This window comes from Sebastes fasciatus, chromosome 9 (assembly GCF_043250625.1).
Source record: "Sebastes fasciatus isolate fSebFas1 chromosome 9, fSebFas1.pri, whole genome shotgun sequence".
Taxonomy (NCBI): domain Eukaryota; kingdom Metazoa; phylum Chordata; class Actinopteri; order Perciformes; family Sebastidae; genus Sebastes; species Sebastes fasciatus.
In genome coordinates, this window is record NC_133803.1 from 28,679,394 (window position 1) to 28,704,032 (window position 24,639).

The window sequence follows — 24,639 nt, forward strand, 5'->3', positions numbered from 1 at the left end:
AGAGAGATGAGATTGAGGCGTTGCAGCTGTCCTGTCTCCTGGCTCATTGTGCAATCTGTGCAGTATTCAATAGTCACAGGTTGGCTGTGTGCTACTTTGATTAAACACAGATGCATTTGGGAATATGCAATATGTAAGCACAATATGAAATAATGAAGAACAGGGTCTCAACATTAGAAAATAAAGCATATAAAACTGTAATAAAAAATTTAAACAGACAAAAAAGCTGCACTAAAAGAAGATAAGCTAACTAGTCATGAACATGATAAACAGATAAAAGCATTTTCCCAAACAAAATTACATAAATTCAATTAGTACAAATCGATTGCCACACAGTGAAGCCGGGGCTTTCGGGGGCCGCAGGTCAGTTTGGTAATCTAGTATTGAACAACAAACGGGGGGAGAGAGCAGGTGATCGGAAGTTTGGTAGAGAACAATTTGTTGAAGCTGAATGATTGAGGAGAGTTAGATAATTGCAAACTGGGATCATCTAGAACCAGATGTGTAGATTCATGTCTAAAACTATGTGTATAAACAAACAGAAATATCCATATGCACACTGTATTTATCAGATAGATAAAGCCTAGTAGGCCTGGCTCTGTATTATACTGTCACCAGACTAACAACCTTAAACTTACTATATTTAAAGGAACAGTATGTGACATTTTTGGGGATCTATTTGCAGAATATAATATTCATAACTATGTTTTCATGAGTGTATAATCACCTGAAACTAAGAATTGTTGTGTTTTCGTTAGCTTAGAATGAGCGGTTCATATATACATAGGGAGCGGGTGCTCTTCACGGAGTCCGCCACGTTTCTACAGTAGCCCAGAACGGACAAACCAAATACCGGCTCTGGAGAGAGCCTTTCACGTTTTTACATTACCTGAAGGCCACCGTAGTTCTCAACCACGCTTTTAAAACTGAGGTAACGTGAGTGGTAGAGTGTAAAACCGCCGTGTGACTTCCGTTGCTCCTAAAGTATTGTTATTATGGTTACCTCCGAGCGAGGGCGGTGGGGTACTCAGTTGGTTGCAATCTGCAAACACACCACTAGATGCCGCCAAATCATACACACTGTACCTTTTAAAGGGAATCAAATGATTCAGACAGCATTTTCAGTATTCTCTCTGATCAGTTTTGACATGAAAATGAATGTACAACCCTAATATTTTGATAGAAATATAGACCGTCATCATGTCTCGCTGACTACGAACCACACAGCTTCTCTTAATTTGTAGACTGAAAGTGAGTCTCTAGATAGTGCTGTGTAAGCAGACCAACATGCATGTGTCTGTATTACCAACTGGGCACAGTAGGAAAAGAGTGTAATTTCAACGCAGCTCCAGAACATTAAGGAAGCTCCAGGCTTACTCTGTGTGATAATTGAATTTAATACGTGCTTGATAAGAGCGTTAAGGTGGATCATTCTTTATTTCCTGTGTTTTTGTAACCTCTGCAGAATGTTGCAGAATCTGTTTCTCACAGATCTGTTTGTTGTTCTGTGGCTCGTCTTGCTGTTGCACCAGTGAAGCAACACTAAGTTTAAGAAACAGTCTGGAAAATAGAAGGAAGTGGGTAGAAAAACAGACAGAGAGGTAATGTGAAACAGAGCGGGCATAGAGAGAGAGAGAGAGAGAGAGAGACAGAGAGAGAGAGAGAGAGAGAGAGACAGAGAGAGAGAGAGAGAGACAGAGAGAGAGAGAGAGAGAGACAGAGAGAGAGAGAGAGAGCTTTATTCATGCCTGTCCTATAAAGTGAAGATATATGAACGAGGGCCTCTAAATGCTTTTCTGTTACACCCTCTTTGATATATGTGTGTGCATGTGTGTATGTGTGCATATGTGTGTGTGTGTGTGTGTTTGACTTCATAATGACCTTAATGGTTGTGGTAATAGTACAGTTTGTTTATTTACATGTCTGTGAGTGTGTGTGTGTGTGTGTGTGTGTGTGTGTGCGTGGGTGCATGTGTGTGTGTGTGCGTGTGTCACCTACCTGTAATCAGTAGTGTTCAGTTCACAGACACACACTCAACCTACACACACAATTACACCACATATGGTCACCAGATGTGGCAGCTGTGGACACTTTGTGTGTGTGTGTGTGTGTGTGTGTGTGTGTGTGTAGGTGTGTGTATGTGTCTGTTTGTATGTGTGTGTGTGTGTATGCGTGTGTGTGTGTGTGTGTGTGTGTGTGTGTGTGTGTGTGTGTGTGTGTGTGTGTGTGTATGAGTGTGTGTGTGTGCGTGTGCGTGTGTGTGAGGCCACCACCCTTTGGACATAAACAAAACAAAATCCTGCAGGTGGATGTTCAGGACATGAACTCCACACGCACACTGAAGTCATTTAGCCTACGTTAAACTCTGGCTTCAGACTGTTTGGTCTTTTTTTCAGCTCACACACACACACACACACACACACACACACACACTGTCTGTCAACTGACATGAGGTCAAATTTTACGCTGCGAGTTTCAGACTGAACACCGGTAGAAGAGACGTGTCTTCACTCCAGATGTTATCGATGTTATCAATTTCAGTGGTTCGTCTGTGTTGGATTTTCAGCTCCATGTTTTCATAAACTTCTGTTCCACCAGCTTTCATTCTCGCCGTCATTTTCACTGACGTTTTCTTCTATCCGATTTTTACGTCTGAATCATGTTTCAGAAGTTTTCTGTACATATTCTAAGATAAACGAGTATGGATATCTGAACTTTTTTTTTATTTAAAGCAAGATAAAACCATATTACTCTGTTACTATGGAGCCAGAGATGTCCCATCGTAACCTCATCTGACCTGTCAGGTAGTGGATGTTACTGTCTTTGGTTATCGCTTACGATTTCTGAGATTGTTAATTAAAGGATTTGGTAGTTTTAAGAGGTGGTGGGTCAAGCTGCTGTCTATATGACGTCATGTAACAGATTGTTTTCACAAAGTGAAAACTGAGCTCATGAAAAGTAGGTTGTTTTATGGGGCTGCTACAGACCACTACAGACTCCCGGTGATTGTTACCAGCCGCGGTGGCGTGTGGCTGCTATTGTTTTCACTTTGTCAATCTGTGTGTGTGTCGTCATGGCTAAATGTGGGCCTGGAGACACCTACTGTAGCAGGAACTACCACTGAGGTTTGATTAGGTGTTTATATGTCTGTGGACAGATTTTGTCAACGCGGATAGCGCCACGACCGTGCAAGATGTAGTCACGAAACTTTATAGGTGTGTAGTTGAGATCAAAATGAAGGCTGAGTTTGAAGATGGGTGTGGTCCGGGTAGGAAGTGGAGAAAGGGCCCCATTGGCCCCTGGCGTCATGGCTGGTGTGATCTCATCCCAAAATGGTTTCTCTAGTTTTATTTGTCTGAAAATTACTGATTTTGTCCTGTTTACCTGTGGATGCTCACTGTATATTTAAGCCGCTTAAGAACACGAAGCATCATCGCACCGGTAAGTTGATGGTGGAAATACATACAGGTATGTTTTGTGTGGGCACATCTACAGTATCTGTGTTGGTGTGTGTGTGTGTTTGACCTGTCAGTAGTTACTTCCTCCTTAACCTGTTGTGTTATCAGCTGATGGGCTTAGCCGTTTACAACAGCATCGCTCTGGACATCCACTTCCCCCTCTACTGTTACAGGTAGGCGTGTGTTTCCATCATACGTTGACAATATGTTTTCTAAGGACTGCTGCACTGATCGAATAGAACAAACATCATCTCAGATTTTTCATGACAGAGACATCTACTTATATCTGATCAAATGTTAATCACGCTGCATCACAGCACTTCTCAGTGGCTGTGAAAGCTGGGTGACCTCTAATCACCACATCAAGACAATGAGAGCGTTTCCATTTACTGTAGGCCTCTGTACAGGTAGCAGCAGAATCACAGTCAGGTTCATTGCCAAGTAGGTTTTCACAAAGAACTTGCCTTGGTGTTTTGGTGCATAACAATAAAGATGGTAAGAAAAAATAAAAGTAACTACTGCAAAAGTCAAGAAATATAAATATAGAATAGGAAACAAATTACAATAAAAATATGAAACAATACTATAGACATATAGATGTTGTAGAAATCTTTCCTCTTTGCTGCTCCAACACCAAGAGGAATGATTGTAATTTGTAACTTATGTGTGTCCACTCTTACAGGAAGCTCCTCACTCCACCTAATGTACCATGTGACCAAAATACCCTTGTTGGCATGGCGACCGCCACCCTGGACGACCTGCAGCAGATCATGCCGGTATGTGTCTCAGCTTGACAAGTCAGTGGTTTGAATTCCAGACGGTGTTTCAAAATCTTCTGTGACAGAATGATGAGATGTGATATCTTAAAAGCAAGACTGATGTTTAATAAGTGGAGTGTCACTTTGCAACAAAGCAGCGTTGGTACTGTATTTATGTTTTGTTTGTTGATACATATTGGTAGAAACTCCAATCACTCTGTATGTACAGCTCTACAAAAAAAAAATGGGATGGTCACAATTGTATTTCTCCGCGCTGCCACTAGAGGGTGCCAGAGTGTAATTTATAATGTTTCTATGTTCACTCTCACCCCCCTAATCCCTCTCATCATCATCATCTTTGTCAAGTCTAAATTTAACTTCATGTGTTGCTGTCAGGCTGAAGTTCAGTTTCCCACCAGATAACAGATTCAGCTCTGTTAACTTTGAGTCAAAACTCTTACATGCATTCTGTCTTTTGCTCCAACTTTTACCACGCTTTAAGTATATTTAACATGCAATTATTATTTAATTGTACATTTGTTTACTTTTTTCAAGTTTTTGAGATAATATGCAAAGTATGTGATTTTCTTGTATCCAGTGTGCTCACCTTCAGCCATGCACACTCATATTCTTGTTTTTATACTTTACTGTCTTCTTTGAGAACAAATTAGTTAAACATGCCATAGTTTTCTAGATTTTTCTCCATTTGTTTCGGTAAAGTTCACATCTAACACTTTGTTGATGAAACAAAGAGTTATAAAGTTTTGTTTCAATTGTCGAGTGTTCCCAGATGTGGCGCTCATTCAACTACTCCATCTCACTTCCCTCTGTTTCTCTCCCTACACATACATTTTCCATCACATTCTTGCGTGCCAATGTGTACATCGCAGTTGTACACGCTGTACTCACATCGTGTGCACCACAGAGTGCTCTGCATTTTGAAATAGAGGTGTGTGAACACTTCCACCTCATAGTGTTGTTATTTTGTCATGGGTGCAGTTAGGAGGAATGCAGTTTGTAGAAAACCTTTGCAGAACAAAAACTTGTTTTTAAACTTTTTTATTATTATTATTATTATTTGAAAGTACAGCAGAGTAAAAAGAAATAGATGTCAGCTAAAACTGCTGGAGTAGGGTAAATTTTTACTTGAACAAATGACAAGATATAGTTGAGTAACTGCCTTTTTTGACAGACAACCGTATTTTAGGTGCAGTTGCTAACAAAGACTGAGGTGCATTTGAACAAGGCAAGCAGCACCCTGAGGACATCCTGAGAAAAGTCCAAAAAACTGCAGTTCTTTGAATGTCCACTTGAGGCTCCAAAAGCGAGTCAATCCCCATAGACCCCTCATGTTAAAATGCCCAACTTTACAGCAGAAATAAACATGTTTACAGCCTGGTACAGAACATGGTTTTGGTCTCTATAGCTAATGTCCCCGTCCATGACAACTGCACAGGAGGTGGATTTTTATATAACTCAGCCGTTTAACTTATATTAAGGGTTGAAGTTTGGTATAATGAGGACGTGGCCGCTTCAGTGACAGGTGGGTGCCGTACCAGGTTGCAAGCTGCTAGCTGCCTGCTCTGCTGCGTCACCCTGGCTGACTCAGCTCCACCGACGATCCACCTCTTTGCACATGTTTGGATTAGCCGGGAGTTTGGCTGTGTCATCATTGCAAAGATGGCAACGACACTCACTTTGAGCTTCACAACGGCTCTTCAGAAACCTACGGGTGATGTCACTGAGACTGCATACATATTTTATACAGTCTATGGTTGAACACCACACACCTTCTGCAGGGGCCGACAGTTTTAGTCTGCAGCTCAGTGAGAATAGTGTCTTTGCTTTTTGTCCTCACGTTGTAACAGAGGCACACTGTTACTGTAACTGTGTCAGATGGAACAATCCGCCGTTGTTATGCAGCAGCACTGAGCGAAAGATCCTGAACTTTCTCTTGACAGTCGCTCAAAGATATCTGATCCTCGAGCGGTTTCACATCCAGAACCTTCCTCGCTGTGAAGGTTGAAAACTCCACACACACACACACACACACACACACACACACACCCCTGAGAGGCTAAAACGGGCCATGTGTTTGACGTAACAGCAGGATATCAGATATGAGGCATGCAGTTGGTGTCAGCGTGACCCCAGATAAGCATAATGTGCAAACGTTATTCAGCAAATGCATCAAATGAATCTGTCCAACCAAGTGGAGCTTGCTAACGCTGCTTAAGTGTGTTCGGATATTCGCTAATTTGAAATAGTGACATAGGGTGTTACCTATTAGAGCCCAGGCCTCAGGCAATGCAGCATTTGAAACAGCTTGTCACTTGTCTTCTTAGTTTGATGATCCGTCAAAAAAGCTGTTTCATAGTTAACACGAAGGGGAAATTGGGAATCTTGATCGCCACCAAAATCTCTTCACTGGTCTAAAAGCTGTATTTATCATTAGATATCTTTCTTGTAAAAAGACAGAGACTTTCGGGTGAAAACACGTCTATTTAAGAGGAGTCACTGATTCTCATTCTCTCAGTTGATTTGGGATTGAACCGGTAACCTGTTACTGTATGATGTTCTAAAAGATCTTTCCTAATCCTGAACTCTCATGTCTGTCTGCAGGAGCTGGCTCACGGTTTGGGAGAGCTGCTGAGCTACGAGGGAAATGTAGAGGAAGACTTCTACCTCACCTTCCAGGTATCAAGATACATTTAAAGCTTGGGTGTGAGGATCATGATGCACGGGGCTGTTTGAGTTTAGCAATAGCAAAAGAAAGAGTCTCTTTGTTACATGCAGTTTTACTCGTTTTCAATGCATTAAAGCACAACGATGGCCAAAATTTTTTTGTAAACTTACGTGAAGGAAGCTAAGAAGAAATAAAATCTTTGTTGTCAGTCTCACATTACGGTACACTTGATAGGTTGTTTAACTTAACTGCAAATCATTACCTACTCGCCAGGTTTTTATTTTCATTTTATTATCACTGTTGATGATGTGAGAAAGATCTGAGTACATATAAAACTCTTCACTCTGTTAACAGTCAGGGCACACACCCCACAGTTGTCACGCTTACAGTGTCTGACGGTGCTGACAGACAGCTGTGACCGTTGTCACGGCTGTGTGATTTTAATAAAGTTAATTCTAGACCAGAGGGCGATCTGGATCAGTCCCACTGACATCATACCGCACATTGATTCAATCATTAAAATGTTTCAGTAAGCACCAACGGCTTGGTTCCAAATACTATACATATTCTAAGAAACAAATTGATAGGATGAAATAACCAGGATTTAGGCGAAGTAAAAGAATTCAATGTATAAAAAATTTATAGTATAAAAAACTGTAAATACTTAAATCTGGCATTGAATGTCTGTTCAGATTAATAATTATCTAATACTATTATAGTTAATTAATTATATGCATCAGCTATTCTTAGATACAAGTAGGGAGGGGCTTCAAGGAAAATAGGTTGGGAACCACTTAGACAACAATTAACATTTGAGAACTTAAGCCTCTTTTGTTAAATGAAAGAAAACAATTTAGTAGAAAATCATGTTTATAATTCTCAAATTAATGTATCAAAAAGGCGTAACATTTTCAAACAATACCCAGCCCTAACTATTTTCATTTATGGATAATAGATGACCAACGATTGTTAACTAAATGGAAAATCTGCATCATTTGTGTTTCTTTTGGCGGTAATGAATGCAGACCTTCAGATAATGATTACTTTGGCCTACTTATTTTGGAGGCTTGGTGCTTGAAAGTAATTGACATCGCTTATGTTTAATTAGTAGAGTTGCATGTGGGCGAACTATCTTTATTCTTTCACCTAAACTGAACCTCAAATCTTAAAGTAAAGAAGCCCTGCAGACTGAATTTACAGCAAAACGTGCCCCAAGCTTGTCCAACTTCCTGGTTAGATACCTGTCCTGATCTCAGTGTCAGTAACAGACCAGTACAGGAATATTGACCAACTGCTCACCTTTACCTCCCTGAAACCAAACACATATGATGATTATCTGTGTGTTCTGTTATCAATGAGTTATTTTCCCACAAGACCAATTTATTTACTTTGAACTAAACAAACAAGTTGCAAATTGCATTACAAGTCATTAAGGCAGCCATTGTGGCAAGAAGTAATTAGGGGGATCTATTAATATACATGTTTTCTTTAGTGTATATTCACCTGAAAATAAGAATTGTGTTGTTGTTACCTTAGAATAAGCCATTTATATCTCATGCTGTTCTCATACACTGTTCGTAGCTATACCTACAAAAAGAAAAATGCCTTGAGAAGCCGAGGGGCGTGACAATACCCTAAACGGGCTGCACACCCTGTGCGCTGTTATTGGCCGGGGGTTAGTCCACCACGTGGGGCCCAGAGGCTGTTTGCAGACGCCAAGAAGAGTCCCGAGTAGTCTGTGAGAAACAGACACCACCACACACTTCTAGTGGGGCATAAGTGATGATTGAGAGGGATTATTTTTGTATCAGTCTATACATTGTTTTAGGAAATTCTTGCATATTATACCTTTTAACATGAGTAGTTTTTGTCACGTAACTTCCGTACTCTGGTGTGGTGTAACTTAACTACTTTCCTAAACCTAACTGAGTAGCTTTACTTTGAAAAGACTGGATCATAAATTGACGCTGGACATTAGGGCTGCACGATTATGGCCAAAATGCTCATACCGATTATTTTGATCACTATTGATATCACGATTATTTTTCACTATTATTCACCGATTTTAGTGACAACATATTTTTATTACACTTTCACATTAAAATAAACAGAGTGCTGCTTTCACTTCCATGCTGTGCTACATTCCTGTACAAATTAGGGTTGCACGATGTTGGAAAAAACTGACTTTTTTCTGCTATATTGTAATATGAAAAAATACAGGAATGTTCACCCTACCCCTTTGTTTGCTAAATTTTAAAGTGAATGCTTCAATCTGGTGCACTTCAAGAGCAAAATTAGCAACAATAAGAGCTAGATTAACAATTTAATGCTCTTAATTTAATCATAAACCTATCGGTTGTATAGATAATATCTATACCCAAAAGTGAACCCAAAACCTCTCGGTCACCTGCTGGTGGCCGGCTGTTAGTTTAGGAAGCGCTTGGTTTGATATGCTGTAGTGTTTTCTATGAGCAGAACGCACATTTTAAACGTCAATATCGCAGGCGATCAAGTTCATTTAATTGTGGGAAGCAAAAATTGTGATCACGATTAATATTTAATTAATTGTGCAGCCCTACTGGAAAACTGAAAACATGGAATAATAAATGTGGAATAACTTTTGTAAGATATCACACAAATCGTTGTATGAGGATACGTTGTTGTATATCTTCAGAAAGTTTACTAGGTTTTACGTGACATGACATCATTATGTTTTATGAAGCAGGCGTGTCAGAGCAGACTGCATTCTGCCACTGAGCGTAGCCTAGTAACCACATATAATGGAACACTATATGGTGCAGCAGGGGTTATATATGAAGCCGGAACATATGTGAGAAGAAACATTATGTAAGAGCCTGAGTACAGGTGTTATTTTAACCCTCAGTGTGAGCTGACTGTGATATAAGTCAGTCACAGTCACACCACTGTGGCACAGACAAACCCACTGACCTAGAGTACACTGGATCTCTCTCTCTCTCTCTGTCACTTCTCTCTCTCACTGTGTTTCCCTATTTGTTCTGTATGTTTGTTCATCAATGTTTGTCTCTTTTACTCCATTTATACCTCTCTATTTGTCACACACAAGTTTGTACTGCTGTACTTGCAAAAGCCTTCATTGACATAAATCATTCCCTATAGCCCCTCACCCTAACCTTAACCTTATTATAACCATAAACCCCAACTTGATTGATGTGTTTATATATGAAGTGTTGTTGACACACATTTTGGGAAATCTGCTTATTCCCTGATACCACTCATGTCTGTATGCTAGTCAAGTGAACTCAAGTGAGTTTTATTTACATAGCCCAGCATCACAAGTTTGCCTCAAGGGGCTCTACAGCCTGTACAGCATATGACACCCTCTGTCCATAGAGCCTCTTTTCAGATAAGGAAAAACTCCCCAAAAAAAACCTTTAACAAGGAAAGAAAATGAAGAAACCTCAGGAAGAGCAACTGAGGAGAGATCCCTCTCCCTGGACGGACAGACGTGCAATAGATGTTGTGTGTACAGAATAAACTAACATAATAGAATTACATTATAAACAATCAGGATGACAAAATTATAGATAGAAACAATCATAACATTGTAAATGTGAAGCTAGAGCACATCTAAATCTCAAACACGTCATATCTCGCTTGTTTATTCCTACATTAAAGGACCAGTGTTTAACATTTAGGGGGATCTATGATCAGAAATGGAGTATAATATTAACATGTATGTTTTCCTTAGTGTATAATCACCTGATCATAAGAATCGTTGTGTTTTCGTAACCTTAGAATGAGCCGTTTATATCTACATACAGAGCCGGCCACCATGTTTCTACAGGGGCCCAGAACAGACAAACCAAACACTGTGTTAACTTTTCCTGCTTGGGCCGGAGTCGATAACGGTACTCGCTCTGGAGTTAAACCCCGTCGCTCCACTCAGCCACCGGGAAACAAGACACAGGAAACCTCTGTTGGTCTGGAGGAGCATTTATTCTGCACAAACTGCAACTTCCACTGTACATTCACTTGATATTCTCAGAGCTAAACTAACTCTGTCTTTTGCTCCACTAGCTCACTCTCTTGCTTCACCACTCACTTCCCACATACACACACGCTCTACGCACTGATTCTGCTATTTTCCAAATGACCTACGCTACTCTTACAACAACTGGCTCTAGAGAGGGCCATTCGCTTCTTCACAGCGGCCACCGTAGTTCTACTACACGCTTTGCACATGGGAGAGGTTGCAATCTGCAACCTCTCCAATAGATGCCACCAGATGTTACACACTGTACCTTTTAATAATACTGCCAAAACCAAAGTGTACAAAGGGCAAGTTGTTCCATGCTCAAACTATTTCTTGGCCGGGCGCAGCAACTTCCCGAAGTTTTGTCCTCACCGTGAGATCATCGTCTCCAATATAATCTTAAACATTAACATTTTAGACTGGTTTTTACTTACATGCCAATACAATGCACTTTAAAGTGATTTTTATATATATATATATATATTTATGTATAACATTTTTTTTTTTTTTTTCAGCTCTGCTGTATCATTTTCAAAGTGTCCTTGAGCAAGAAACTAAATCCCAAATACATCCTGATGGTCCTGCAGCTTGCATGGCAGCCTGCTGCCATTGTAAATTGCTCTGGATAATAGCCCAATATAAATGCAGCCATTTATCATCTTTAGAGATGATGAAAGGTTTTGGAAGTTCTTAATCACCCATGTGACATACAGTGTCTGGGTGTTATTGTGTGTCTTGCAGGTGTGCCAGGAGGAAATGGGCGTGGTGAAGTCCCACAACCTGAAGCCTGGAGGAGACAAAATTCCCGTCACTAAGCAGAACAGGAAGGGTGAGTCCACGCCGAGTCACAGCAACAACTCAGCATGTTTTTTGACTTAAGCAGTGGATGACTCTGGAGTTCATTTTATACGTGCTCACTGGCACACATGAAGCTGCATCCTGCTGCTTGATCAGACTGGAATAGAGTAAACACAGATTAAATCCAGGATGAGATGCTCCACAATGCAATAAAGAGCAGATCATCCAAACAGCCGCAAAGTACTACTCACAACCATACATGGCTATTGCTCAAATCCAAGACCAGCTGCACCTTTTATGTTCATAAAGTTGGAAACACATCTCAGTATAAATGACTGCAGTGGTTTATTTTCTTGGGAGACTTTATATCTTCTAGAAGTTCAAACTCACAGTGAAAGACATGAGCTGGACCTGAGACTAGCTTCAGGGCCTTATAGTAGTCTCTCATCCATGACATATTCTGTAGAAAATCAACCTGAAACTATAAAAGTGAGGGGAAAACAGGATTTTGAAAAGTTCCATCCCCAGTGGAAATGATTCATGCTTATTCACGACAGTGGCAGCCACCCTCTCTCTCCTTGATGCCTGCCTTGGGGCACGGCTAATATCGTATTTACATTGGAAACAATACCTTAACAACCACGATTTCTTTACTGAATTCAATACAAAGCACTTGTATTGGGTGCAGACAGGGAAAATATAATCAAGGTGCTCCTTATGTTTTACCATCGCACTGTAAAGAAACAACGTATCCTACAAAGGTCCAGCAACACCTGACTGACGTGTCAATTTCCATTCCAGTCTTTTCAAAACAAACTTCCATCTTCACGGGAAAAAACTTGGTAGGTTTAGGCAACAAAACTGCTTAGTTATGTTTAGGAAAATATTATGGTTTGGGTCAAAATAACTCCAGAAGTGGTGTTACTTAAGTACAAAAGTTATGTGACAAATAAATCCACGTTGACTTCTAGCTTCACACGGTGCACGAAAACTGATCTCCTGGGCCAAAGTTTGGTGTTTTTTGACCCACCCATCCACCCCGACCTCCTCCCTAAGCGGCGTTTGTTGCCCTTTATACTTCCTGGTTCACAATTACATGGATTACCTATGAATTGATTTCATGGGATATATTCGTATTACAGTGTATTACTTTTTGTAGGTATAGTTACTAATGGTGTATGAGACCAGCCTGAAAGAAAACTACTGTACTGCGTGTCCAGTTTGTACTCCACAGTAAGTGTTTAAATCCTCCTCATGTGCTGTTTGACTTCATGCGAGCAGCGACACAGAAACTTGGCGCGGTTCAAAAGCCTCTTTGTTCTTTTTTAAGAGGATGAAGTCGAGCTGAGAACGTCAACTTTATTCCTCTTATTAAACCTAATTTTTCCATCTAGCGGCCGGTTTTGTTGCCGTCCAGGTCCAGCTCTGTGCCAGTGTCCCCCCACCCCCCCCCCCCCACCCCCTGTGTGTTAAAGACTGGAGGCTGAATGGGTAAAAGTTTGTAATGGAATATTAAAATCACACTGTTGTGTTCCTTCTCTCTTGCCACAGAGTACGTCCAGCTCTACGTCGACTTCCTGCTGAATAAATCCATCTATAAACAGTTTGCTGCCTTCTACCACGGCTTCCACAGTGTTTGTGCCTCCGATGCGCTCATGGTGAGTCCATAGTGTGTGTGTGTGTGTGTGTGCTTGCTGAGGGTAAATAAAAAACAGTAGAGACTTTGTTGTGGAACCTGTATATAAAAACACTCAGGACCCATGAAATAATGCACAAAACACTGGAAGAGTTAAAGTATAAAGATTGTAATTACACAGACCTTACTATCAAGACATCAGGTAGGGCATCTCATGGATTATTTTACACAGTACAATTAGATTACTTCAGAGAACAAAGACCCAAAATACTATTGGCTCTTTGCCAAAAGCAAAAACACTTTCATCCAATTCTAAAATTCCCAAATGGAGAAATGATCCCTGCATGCAGTGTCCATGTGTCAAAACCTCAGCTCATGTTCTCGGTCATCGTAAACTCATTCACATTCCTGAACATCGTAAAAGCCAGATAAGATGACTGAACGGAGTCACAGTAATCAGGAGTGAAATAATGAGCTAATATTTCATGCATGCTTACTTTCACAACTCGCGTGTTTATTGCATAAATATTCCATGCAAATTCTCCATCAGTCGCTCCCTCCAGTTTCTCAGTATTGCAGCCAGAAATGTACTTTAAGTGTACGTCATTGGCATGCACTTGCTGACATTGCTTTCCATATGGAGAGAGCAACATGAGACTGGAACTGCTTTGGTCGGAAAATTTGATGTTTCAACTCCACTCTACTTATAACAACAATAAATTGGTTATACTGTATGTGACAAGTCCCAAGGTCAGGACATGAAAAAGGTCAAAAGTCCAGCAGCACTTGTAGTATATAGAACAACACATAGTTACTTTAAGAAGATACTGGTATCATGTGAAACTAGAAAACTTAGGAAATCCATTGGTACCAATCATGTCATAGTAGCTTGTTGCGAAGGAGGCGAAATACGGCTCCAAACCTACGCTAAATTTTGGCAAGAAAAACTGGTATGGGCATTTTCAAAGGGGACCCTTGACCTCTGACCTCAAGATATGTGAATGAAAATGGGTTCTATGGGTACCCACGAGGCTCCCCTTTACAGACATGCCCACTTTATGATAATCACATGCAGTTTGGGGCAAGTCATAGTCAAGACAGCACACTGATACGTTATGCTAAATGCAGTACCTGTGAGAGTTTCTGGACAATATTTGTCATTGTTTTGTGTTGTTAATTGATTTGCATAAAGCAAGCATATTTGCCCACTCCCATGTTGATAAGAGTATTAAATACTTAAAAATATCTCCCTTTAAGGTACATTTTGAACAGATATAAAATGTGCGATTAATTGCGATTAACTATGGACAATCATGAGATTAATCACATTTAAATATTTTAATCGATTTAAACAAAAAACAATAAATTTATTGTATATAATACAAGTGTTGCTGGAGTTTTGACCTGGAACTGAACCTTGGAAGTAGGCGAAGTTGTGCCAGAAATCCCCTCTCTGCTTTCGTCACTGTCATTTCAAAATTACTGGTTTTGACCTCAAAAATCCAGTATAGACTATTTCACAGTAATAAAAGTCAAACTTTCCAAATGTGTCACAGTTTATATCCTGTTGCAGTGTACGTGAATGACATCAGCTAATAGGAAGTAAACAGCTGGGTGCCTCCCAATGAAATTCTGTTGAAATGGTCTATTAGTTGAGTTCTGGTGAATCTGCACAGAGATGGTCATAGAATAGCTGCGAGTACTGGAGAGGGTTTGATACTCACTCCTTTCGTCCCTCAGATAATTTCATCAGCCGTCTCTAAAACAGCATTGTTGCATATATAATTGGTGGTACAGTCATTTTTAGGTCTGATTATTTTATCAATTTGAAGATGAACAGACGTCATTACATCTAATCTTAACACCTGATCACTCAGAGTGGATATGACTCAGCTGACTGAAAAACAGGAGATATCAAAACCAATTAGCTCTCTCTTTGACCTGAACTGAAACACGGTTTCTAGAGTAAATCAATCCAATGGCCTTACTTACTCGGGCTTGTTTCAAGATAAACTGTGATTATACATTTCCTGGAACAACATTTGAAACATGCCGGTATGTCACATATCACTTCCTGTTCAGCAACAGTGAAAACTTTCTTATGTTGAGTCACTGTTTTGTTTCAGTAGGAAGTTACAGGTGAGAGCAGAAGACACATTTGTGAATTTAACTGTTGGATTTTTCTTTCATCTCCTCCATCATGGACAGAGACACATTTTGCCCAAAAATGGAGCTCAGGCAGTAAATGCTGTTTGTCTTCCTCCTTAGTCAAATGTTAGCTCTCCCTGATAGAGAGCTGCTGACTCTGACCTGATCATGTTGTTGTTTGTTGAACCCTGGGACCCCTGATGAGGGTCAAAGGCCCCCGAGGGACCACAACATGCATCCAACCTGTGATGTCTTTCTTTTATTCCTTACAAGTGCTCACCTACAGTTTTCATGTGACTTGACTGTTGACTGTTTTTGCAGTTTCATATTGTCTCAAAATGTTGTGTTATGCTCAGTGGGAAACTCCAGGGTCTGAAAAGTGAAGCCGATAAGGAAGTGCCTTAAACTTGCAGTATTTCTAACAGCCAGCAGGGGGCGACTCCTCTGGTTGCAAAAAGAAGTCTGGTTGTATAGAAGTCTATGAGAAAATGAGCCTACTTCTCACTTGATTTATTACCTCAGTAAACATTGCAGACATGAGTTTATGGTCGCAATCGCTAGTTTCAAGTCTTCTTCAATACAGCATGATGTTCATTTAGTAAATTATGGTCCCAATTTAGAGTCAAATAAACCATAAAGCAGGGGATGCTTTAGGGTGTGGCTACCTTGTGATTGACAGGTCGCTACCACGGAGTTGTCCGTGTCTTCGTCTTACGACTTTAACCCTTTGATAGTGTGTTTTCAGTTCATCAAAGATAATCATAACCTTTTTGGATGCTTAAAGAAGGCTCCACCCTCTTGTGTCACTTCCGGTTGCAAAAAAACCCAAGACGACAGCAGCCAAACACCAAAATGGTGACGGCCAAAAATGCCGAACTCGAGGTTGCAAAACCGTAGTCCACAATGGGTGACGTCACGGTGACAACGTCCACTTCTTATATACAGTCTACACTTATGATAAGGAGTATGTTTTTTTTTCTTCTTGTATTATTACTTTGTTGGTGTTAAAATCTTTATAAAGACTATAAATAAGATATGTTCTTTTTAAATTGTTGTCTTTTTTCTCTCCCCTTTCGTTTTTATACAAATTATATTTTTTTATTTTTTTTGTTAGGAGTTCCTTTAAAGAATGAATACATTATTTATATTTAAGCTAAATGTGAATAATAACTGGATTAATATTTTTGGTAGTCTTGGTGAAATTGAACACAGAAAGAAACAAACTCTTGGTAGCTGCTGCTGAGTTCTGGCTGCTAAAAAAAGAGCAGAGAGAAATGTCTCAAAGGTCCCTCTAATGATGTGGAGTAGTTTTACTACAGAAGCTCATGGGAAGTGTTGTTAGTTTATGTTGGACCTCTGACATCTGACCTTTTGGGTCCTGGCCTAAATAGTTCAATGTTTAAGGTCAAACAGCCATGCAGGAATGTGTGTGTTTTGTCAAAGAGTTTTGTTGGGAGTCCCACCTCCGATCTGCTTGGCAGCAGAGGGAACACAGTGAGCCGACTCTGTGTGTCCGACTGCAGATAAGACGGACAAACGGACAGTTTGACTGCAGTTTATCTGCTAAGACCCTGAATCTGGGTCGGGCTGATCTAAACTGTTAAGACTAAAACGGCTCTGCAGATAACAACTAACCTCACTGCTTTTGCCTGCTAACTTTTCCTCCTGCAGTTTGGATGAACAACGTTCCTACGTTATCTAGTTGATCTCTAATATGGATCTGTAGTAAAACTCATAGCACCTCCAAATCCTACAATTTTCTCCTCAACGTTCAAGTTCAAGCATTAACACAACTTGCGATTTTGGCGTGGAAAAACTGTAATGGCCATTTTCAAAGGGGTCCCTTGACCTCTGACCTCAGGATATGTGAATGAAAATGGGTTCTATGGGTACCCACGAGTCTCCCCTTTACAGACATGCCCACTTTATGATAATCACATGCAGTTTGGGGCAAGTCATAGTCAAGTCAGCACACTGACACACTGACAGCTGTTGTTGCCTGTTGGGCTGCAGTTTGCCATGTTATGATTTGAGCATATTTTTTATGCTAAATGCAGTACCTGTGAGGGTTTCTGGACAATATTTGTCATTGATTTGTGTTGTTAATTGATTTCTAATAATAAATATATACATACATTTGCATAAAGCAAGCATATTTGTCCACTCCCATGTTGATAAGAGTATTATATTGTTTGCGTTCGATCCTTCAGTCACGTCCGCAATGTGTGACGTGTCAGGATGTGATGAAGTAGGCACTGAGTTAAGTTGTGGGTGTTGGTGTGGTTTGAGTTTTTGGCAGTCAGTCAAAGCACTTCCTCTGTGTGAGGGAGGGCTAGTTGCTGGCACCATAAATGTCACAAGCATTTAGTTTTAAACTATTTTCATCCGTACCCTTCTGTCAGAGCAACTACTGAACTAGTGAATCTACTATATGTATAATTACATAAGTGATCTACTTCTTATAATTAGCATGTTGTGACCTACATGAGCGACCTGCAGAGTCAGATTCCTCCTGTGTGCAGACTCGTCCAACAAGTAAGACATTAAGTCGTAAATTGTGCGGCTCATGAAATCTATAATGCAGTTTCACTTTTACATGGATGTAAAGAAGAGACTTGTATACTGTAAACCCCCTTGAGGTTGACTTTTTGACCTATTTTCTGTTATCAGCTGCTCTGATGAGGCATAACTTCCTGTTTCCTCTCCTCATTTACTCGTGGTGTTGCTCTTGCTTGATTTTCTTACACCATTCAGAGGAAACGATTGTTGCGTTCGATTGCTGACGTTTTTCGGAGGAAATTTCAGGCTGATGTGCGTCTGTCCAGCTGTTTTCATAAAATCATTGGGTTGTGCCAAGTACTGAACTGGCCAGCTAGAGTGATACTTACAACATGTTCACTTATTTCATCTTACTTTACATTACATTATTTTATGTTGCATTGTTTTTTTATTAGGGCTGTCAAACGATTAAGATATTTAATTGCAATTAATCGCATGATTGTCCACAGTTAATTGCACATTTTGTATCTGTTGAAAATGTACCTTAAAGGGAGATTTGTCAAGTATTCAGTTCTCTTATTAACACGGGAGAGGACAAATATGCTGCTTTATGCAAATGCATGTATATATTTATTATTGGAAATCAATTAACAACACAAAACAATGACAAATATTGTCCAGAAATCGTCACAGGTACTGCATTTAGCATAAAACATATGCTCAAATAATAACATGGCTTTATCGTGTTAACTTTGACAGCCCTATTTTTTTATGTTACATTACGTTGCGTTATATTATGTTATGTGACATTTTTGAGAGATAATGACGACACTTATTTGTTGTTGCTCTACATAAATGTGTGGGTTATTATAAGATGTAAAAACAGGGGCTGACCTTGTTTTTGATTTTTTTTTTTTTGTGTTATATCTGTGAAAATGCTTGCCAGATGTTTGCTGTTGTTACACATTTTGAAAATCTGAATAAAATCTCAAAATATAATAAAATAAAATCTTAAATTGTACACCAAATCTGCAGTACTCGTATGTCATTCTGTCAGTACAGTGTGTATTTATTATGTGTCTCTTGTTTTTGCAGTTGCTGCGGCCGGAGGAGGTGGAGATGTTGGTGTGCGGGAGTCCAGAGCTCGACATGAGCGCTCTGCAGAAAGCTGCTCAGTATGAAGGATACAGCAAGGCCGAGACCACCGTACGGTAAGAGGCCTGCACTTCCTGTTTACTGACACGATGCAGGAAGTCCACACACACACACACACTCATAATCACATGTTTCCTCTTAATAGACTCCAATAGACAAAGTTACAAAACTTTTTTTTTCTATTGAATAGACAGATCCGACTGTGTGGTTCAAGTTAAGTCACTATCCAACCAATGTTTGGTGGCGAGGACAGTCTGCTTATTATAAATTATAGCAATTGTTATTTTAAACAAAGTTTGCAAATCAAAATGTTAGTGATTTTCAGCTGTCCTGTCTTGCATTGCTGCTTGGGACTGGAAATCAATACAAGTGAAAGTCAGTGATGATTGAGTAAGTGTAATGGTTTTTAGTGTGTTTAACCTGCAAATGTTTGCTTACAAGGCATTCATTTTGTAACAGGAAGTAAGTCTCTCTCTCTCACACACACACACACACACACACACACACACACACAGAGAGAGTGAGAGAGATGTCCTTCAGTCCTTTTGTTTCCATCAATAGGGGCCGAAAACGAGCCAGCACTTGTCAGCCACAGATAATGTAACCCAGCACGGTGCAGACAGCTGACAACAAGCAGCTGCAGGCCTGTTACACAACTTCAGTCTGTCTGTCTGCTGAACTGTCGCCTGTTTGTTTCTCAGTCTATCATTATAGAATCTCTTTGCATGCAAACATCCTGGTTGTGGAAAGATTTTCTTGTGCACCTCTCATCCTGGTCCCACTGAGGCGTCTTTGCAGCAAATGCAATGCATATTTGTTCTGTGTTGCACCAGGTGTTTCTGGGACGTGGTGTTGGCCTTCCCTCTGGAGCTACAGAAGAAGCTCCTCCACTTCGCCACAGGAAGTGACCGCGTTCCCGTCGGAGGTATGGCCGACCTCAACTTCAAAGTCTCCAAGATCGACGTTCCGACTGACTGGTAGGTTCCAGAACTGAGAGATACTGGAAATGTACACTGAACACAATGAGAGATAGAAGCCTGGTCTTACACATAACTTTAATATACATAATATCCTGCAGACATGGATGGATTGGCACAGGCCCGTGGGCCACACCTGGCCTTCACCTACAAAATGTCTCTCAAAGAGACTCAAAATGACAGCAAAGAGACCAGAACAACTACAGAGAGACCCAAAAGGAATACAAGAGACCAAAACAACTAAAAAGAGATGCAAAATAGGTGCAAAGCGACACAAAGAGACTCACAGTGACTATGAAAAGGGACAAAACAACCACAAAGAGACAAAATTAAGAGACACAAAGCAGCTACAAAGACACTCAAAATGACTACAAAGAGACACAAAGCAACTACAAAGGGACACCAAATGACTACAAAGAGACACAATGCAACTATAAAGGGACAGAAAATGACTAATAGAGACTCACGACTATGAAAAGGGACAAAACAACCACAAAGAGACACAAAATTAAGAGACACAAAGCAGCTACTCAGAGACACAAAACACCAAGAAAAAGAGGCTAAACAAATATGACGTCTGTGTGTCTGTAGGAGAGGTGGTGCATGTCTGAGCCCAGGGGCTCATTGTTTCGTAATCCGCACATACCTGCAGCGATCTACAGGCAACAGAGTGTGAGAAAAAGTCAGGAAACCACGTCAGCCTTCACTGACTCAGCTGTCTTTCTCACTTTGACGTGTTTGAATTGCCTCATAGATAACTGCAGGTGAAGTATTACTGTAACACTGTGACAGTTCTCTCTGTGAATACTGAACTAATCACAGACGGCAGGAGATAAAACACACTGTTGAACTTTAACAGCTGAATCTGGGTCAGAGAATGGACAAGCTGATCCACCGCTGTTCTTTTACGCCCACATACCTTTACGCCCTATACCTTTTATTACTGACGTATGGTTCAAAATGAACTTTGACAGCTTAATGTTTCAAGACATATAGTTTACATAACATTTCAACCGCCCTTATCTCTCTCTCTCTCTCTCTCTCTATCTCTGTCTGCAGGTTGCCGATCTCTCACACCTGCTTTAATCAGATCTGTCTGCCTCCGTATCGAACCAGGAAGGAGCTCAAGCACAAACTCACCATCGCCATCTCCAACGCCGAGGGCTTCGGCCTGGAGTGAACAGCCTGCACACACACAGACACACACACACCCACAGACTATTAGCAGCGCTAGCTACCTGTCACAACTACCACAACGCACATTATGTGGTCGTGGATCAGACTGTAAGAGGAAACACTATTATTATGGACTGTAGTGCAGTTTGTATGTTATTTTGGGGTTGGATTGTTGAACTTTGATAAGACGGGAACTTCCTCCTGCTACAGCTGCAGAGGAACACTACGAATCCTTTTATTTGCACATGTTAGCTCTACTATAAGAATAACCCTGATTGAAGACAGTTATATTTTAGATTTTTACTTAAAAGAACATAACTTTCAGTGTCAACCTTCCGGAAACTTTACTGCTCAAATCACAGTTACAGTTTTAAATATTTCTGATCTCATACCATTGATCAATGATCGATCATATGTGTTCTCTAGAAACCTTGTGTCAACAAAACAGTAAACTTCTCTTAAATTATAATAGGTTGCTGGTTTGCTCAGGTAATTATTATTAGTATTCTATTATTTTCTTTAACAGATGAGCAGGTATTCGCCCACCATTGATATTTACTTTTGTGTTATTTTTGTCGAGTACGTCTTCATTAAGCCGGTTAAATTGAATTGAACAGAAAAATTACAAATGCTCAAATTAAATTCAATAAGCAATATTACATCATTCAGTGTGAGATAAAGAAATAATTTTTATGATAGCAATAAGACACAAAAAATAAGATAAAAGATGGAAAAATAATATTCCGGAGTTCACTCAAGATTTGAGAAGTATGGTTTTAATATTTCCGGTTTTGTGTTCATTCTGACGTCACTGCTTCGGTGACTTTTCCAATATCTATATTTTTATGAAGGCATAGGAAATGTGTTTTATATCATTAAGCTTTGTTTGCAGCACACTGTCAGGATATAAAAAGCTTTGCTGGGAGAAGAATGCTATCGTGTATCATGAGATATAGATTGTCTCGTGACGTTTTGTTATTGTTGTATTTTGACATTGCAGCCTGTTTTATTGAACAAAAGGCTGCAGCAGAAATGTTTTTAATTGTGTTCTACATGTTGTAATATTACGGTACAGTTGAAGCAGAGCTATGGATCGACAGCTCGGTGTTTGTTTTTGGTTTCTCTTGTGTTGTGTTTGTTGTATCGTGGCTGCCATCGGGCTCAGAGATGATGGTAGATGTTGAGGATGAAGCAGGATGGGAAAAGAAGCCATCTTCTGGATGTCCTGCTCTGTTATTAATTAATTATTGATTATTACATCAAACTATAATCACAGTCCTGTAAAGCAACTTTAGTAAAGCTCCTAATTCTGGCATTCAGTGATTTTAAATTTCCGCACTGTAACCTGGTGCATGTAAACGTGTTTAATATGAAGTGTTATGTCTCAGTCACAGTTGCTTACACAGCATCAGACTTCATTAAAACTTTGATAGAATCGTATTAGATCAGTGAAGATCGGCTTCTATTTGATCATTTGTTGTAGACGAAATGCATTGAAGATCAGATTAAATGGAGACTCTCTTTTTTTTTTAGCTTTAATGCCACTGCCGCCTCTTGTCTGGAGCTGAGCAGTGCTGGTTTTAAACACTCAGCAATGTCCCATATAGGGTTGCCATGGCAAGTTGTCTAAAGTCTCAACCGCAAACTGGCAGAAAACCCAGAAGTTACCAAGCAACAGCCAGGCAGCTCACATCAGTCTGATCTGGGTCGCTCATTGACTCATAAAACAACGGATCCTTTCTATCGTTTAACGACACGTCCAGTGCAACAGCAGGAGCCAGAAGCAGCTCTTCTCCAAGCATCTGTATGAGAAGGACTTCGTGAAACATTCACGTCACGTCACAGCAGCTGACTGGAAAACAATGTCAGCATTCTTGTGCTGATTACAAAAAAAGGACACATTTTACGGCCTTGAAACGGGAGATTATGTAACTCTTGTCTGGTCAATTGGGATAATGTGATGTAAGAAATTCAGTTTTTTTTTTTTAGATGTTCGTCTGACCCATGTCTGTTGTTTGTAAATGGGACCAATCTGTGTCAGGTTATACAGTGGGATGGCAGTCTAGTCAAAGATCAGTTTGGAAATAGTTCAAACTGACTCTAAGGATTTGTTGAGATGTAATTATTTTCACTTGTCAGATGTTTGAAAAGTGCAGACGGCACTTAAAGTTGATAAAAGGTCATGCTTTTTTATTATTATTATTTAACAAATACAAGGTTTATCAGTATTTGTTAAATGTTGTGTAAACTTCTGTACAGTCCTGAGTTGCAGCAGTTTGTAATGCCACTCTATCTTTATAGGGAATGACCATACTGTACTGTTGCTCAAGTCTTATATAATGTAATGTACTGTATGTACTGCAGCGTTTCAGTAAAAGTGGACGAGGGTTCGTCACTCTCTACAAATCGATTTGTTGACTTGTTTTTGTTCGAGACAACTCACTTTGAATTCATTCATTTATACTGGTTTAGGGTTGTAGTGGGGTTAGGTTATATACAGTGCATTCAGAAAGTATTTAGATCCCTACACTTGTTTCACATTTTGTTATGTTCTCCCTCATCAATCTACACTTAATACCCCATAATGACAAAGCAAGAACAGGATTTTAGAATATTTTGCAAATGTATTAGAAATAAAACACTGAAATATCACATTGACACAAGTATTCTCAGACACTTGGAATTCAGCTCAGGTGCCTCCCATTTCTCTTGATCATCTGTGAGATGTTTCTACACCTTGATAGGAGTCCACCTGTGGTGAATTCAACTGATTGGGAAAAGCACACACCTGCCTATATAAGGCCTCACAGGAACTGCCTACAGAGCTTAGAGATAGGGCTGTGTCGAGGCACAGATCTGTAGAAGGCTGCAAAAAATGTCTGCCGTAGAAGCTTAGAGAAACTCTTCCTAGAGCTTAAAGACAACGAGAAAACCTGCTAAATGACTTTCAGACTGTGAGAAACAAGATTTTCTGGTCTGATGTGACCAAGATTGAACTGTTTGGCCTCAATTCTAAGCATTGTGTCTGGAGAAAACCAACCAGAGCTCATCACCTGAACAATAGGCCCTATTCACAGCAGACATTTGACATGTAATTGCAGGGTAAACACAGGTGCAATTCATTAAATTAATTATGGTTGTGTTATATGTAGTGTGACACAGCCATTCCAGTGATCCAGCATGCACAATACCGGGGCCATGGCACACCTCACTGGATCAGGGGCATAATTAATGTCATTAATTACACGTGTGTTGTCATATGTCAAAGTGGCTGCTGTGAAAAGGACCTATATTAAACGATGAAGCATGATGGAGGCAGCATGTGTTTTTCAG

General features: G+C 40.0%; 1 protein-coding gene across 2 annotated transcripts in view; it reads left to right on the top strand.

Annotated features, from left to right (window-relative positions):
• hectd2 (HECT domain containing 2) overlaps window positions 1-23,716 on the top strand; it is a 51,885-nt gene extending 28,169 nt beyond the window's left edge. For both annotated transcript variants that reach the window (XM_074647071.1, XM_074647072.1), the window contains exons 15-22: window positions 3,567-3,631; window positions 4,141-4,234; window positions 6,839-6,913; window positions 11,659-11,746; window positions 13,267-13,373; window positions 19,094-19,209; window positions 19,987-20,130; window positions 21,190-23,716. In XM_074647071.1, the coding sequence (XP_074503172.1) occupies window positions 3,567-3,631; window positions 4,141-4,234; window positions 6,839-6,913; window positions 11,659-11,746; window positions 13,267-13,373; window positions 19,094-19,209; window positions 19,987-20,130; window positions 21,190-21,310 (810 nt within the window). In that variant the 3' untranslated portion in view covers window positions 21,311-23,716. The remainder of the gene's footprint in view (window positions 1-3,566; window positions 3,632-4,140; window positions 4,235-6,838; window positions 6,914-11,658; window positions 11,747-13,266; window positions 13,374-19,093; window positions 19,210-19,986; window positions 20,131-21,189) is intronic.
• The last annotated feature ends 923 nt before the right edge of the window (window positions 23,717-24,639 follow it).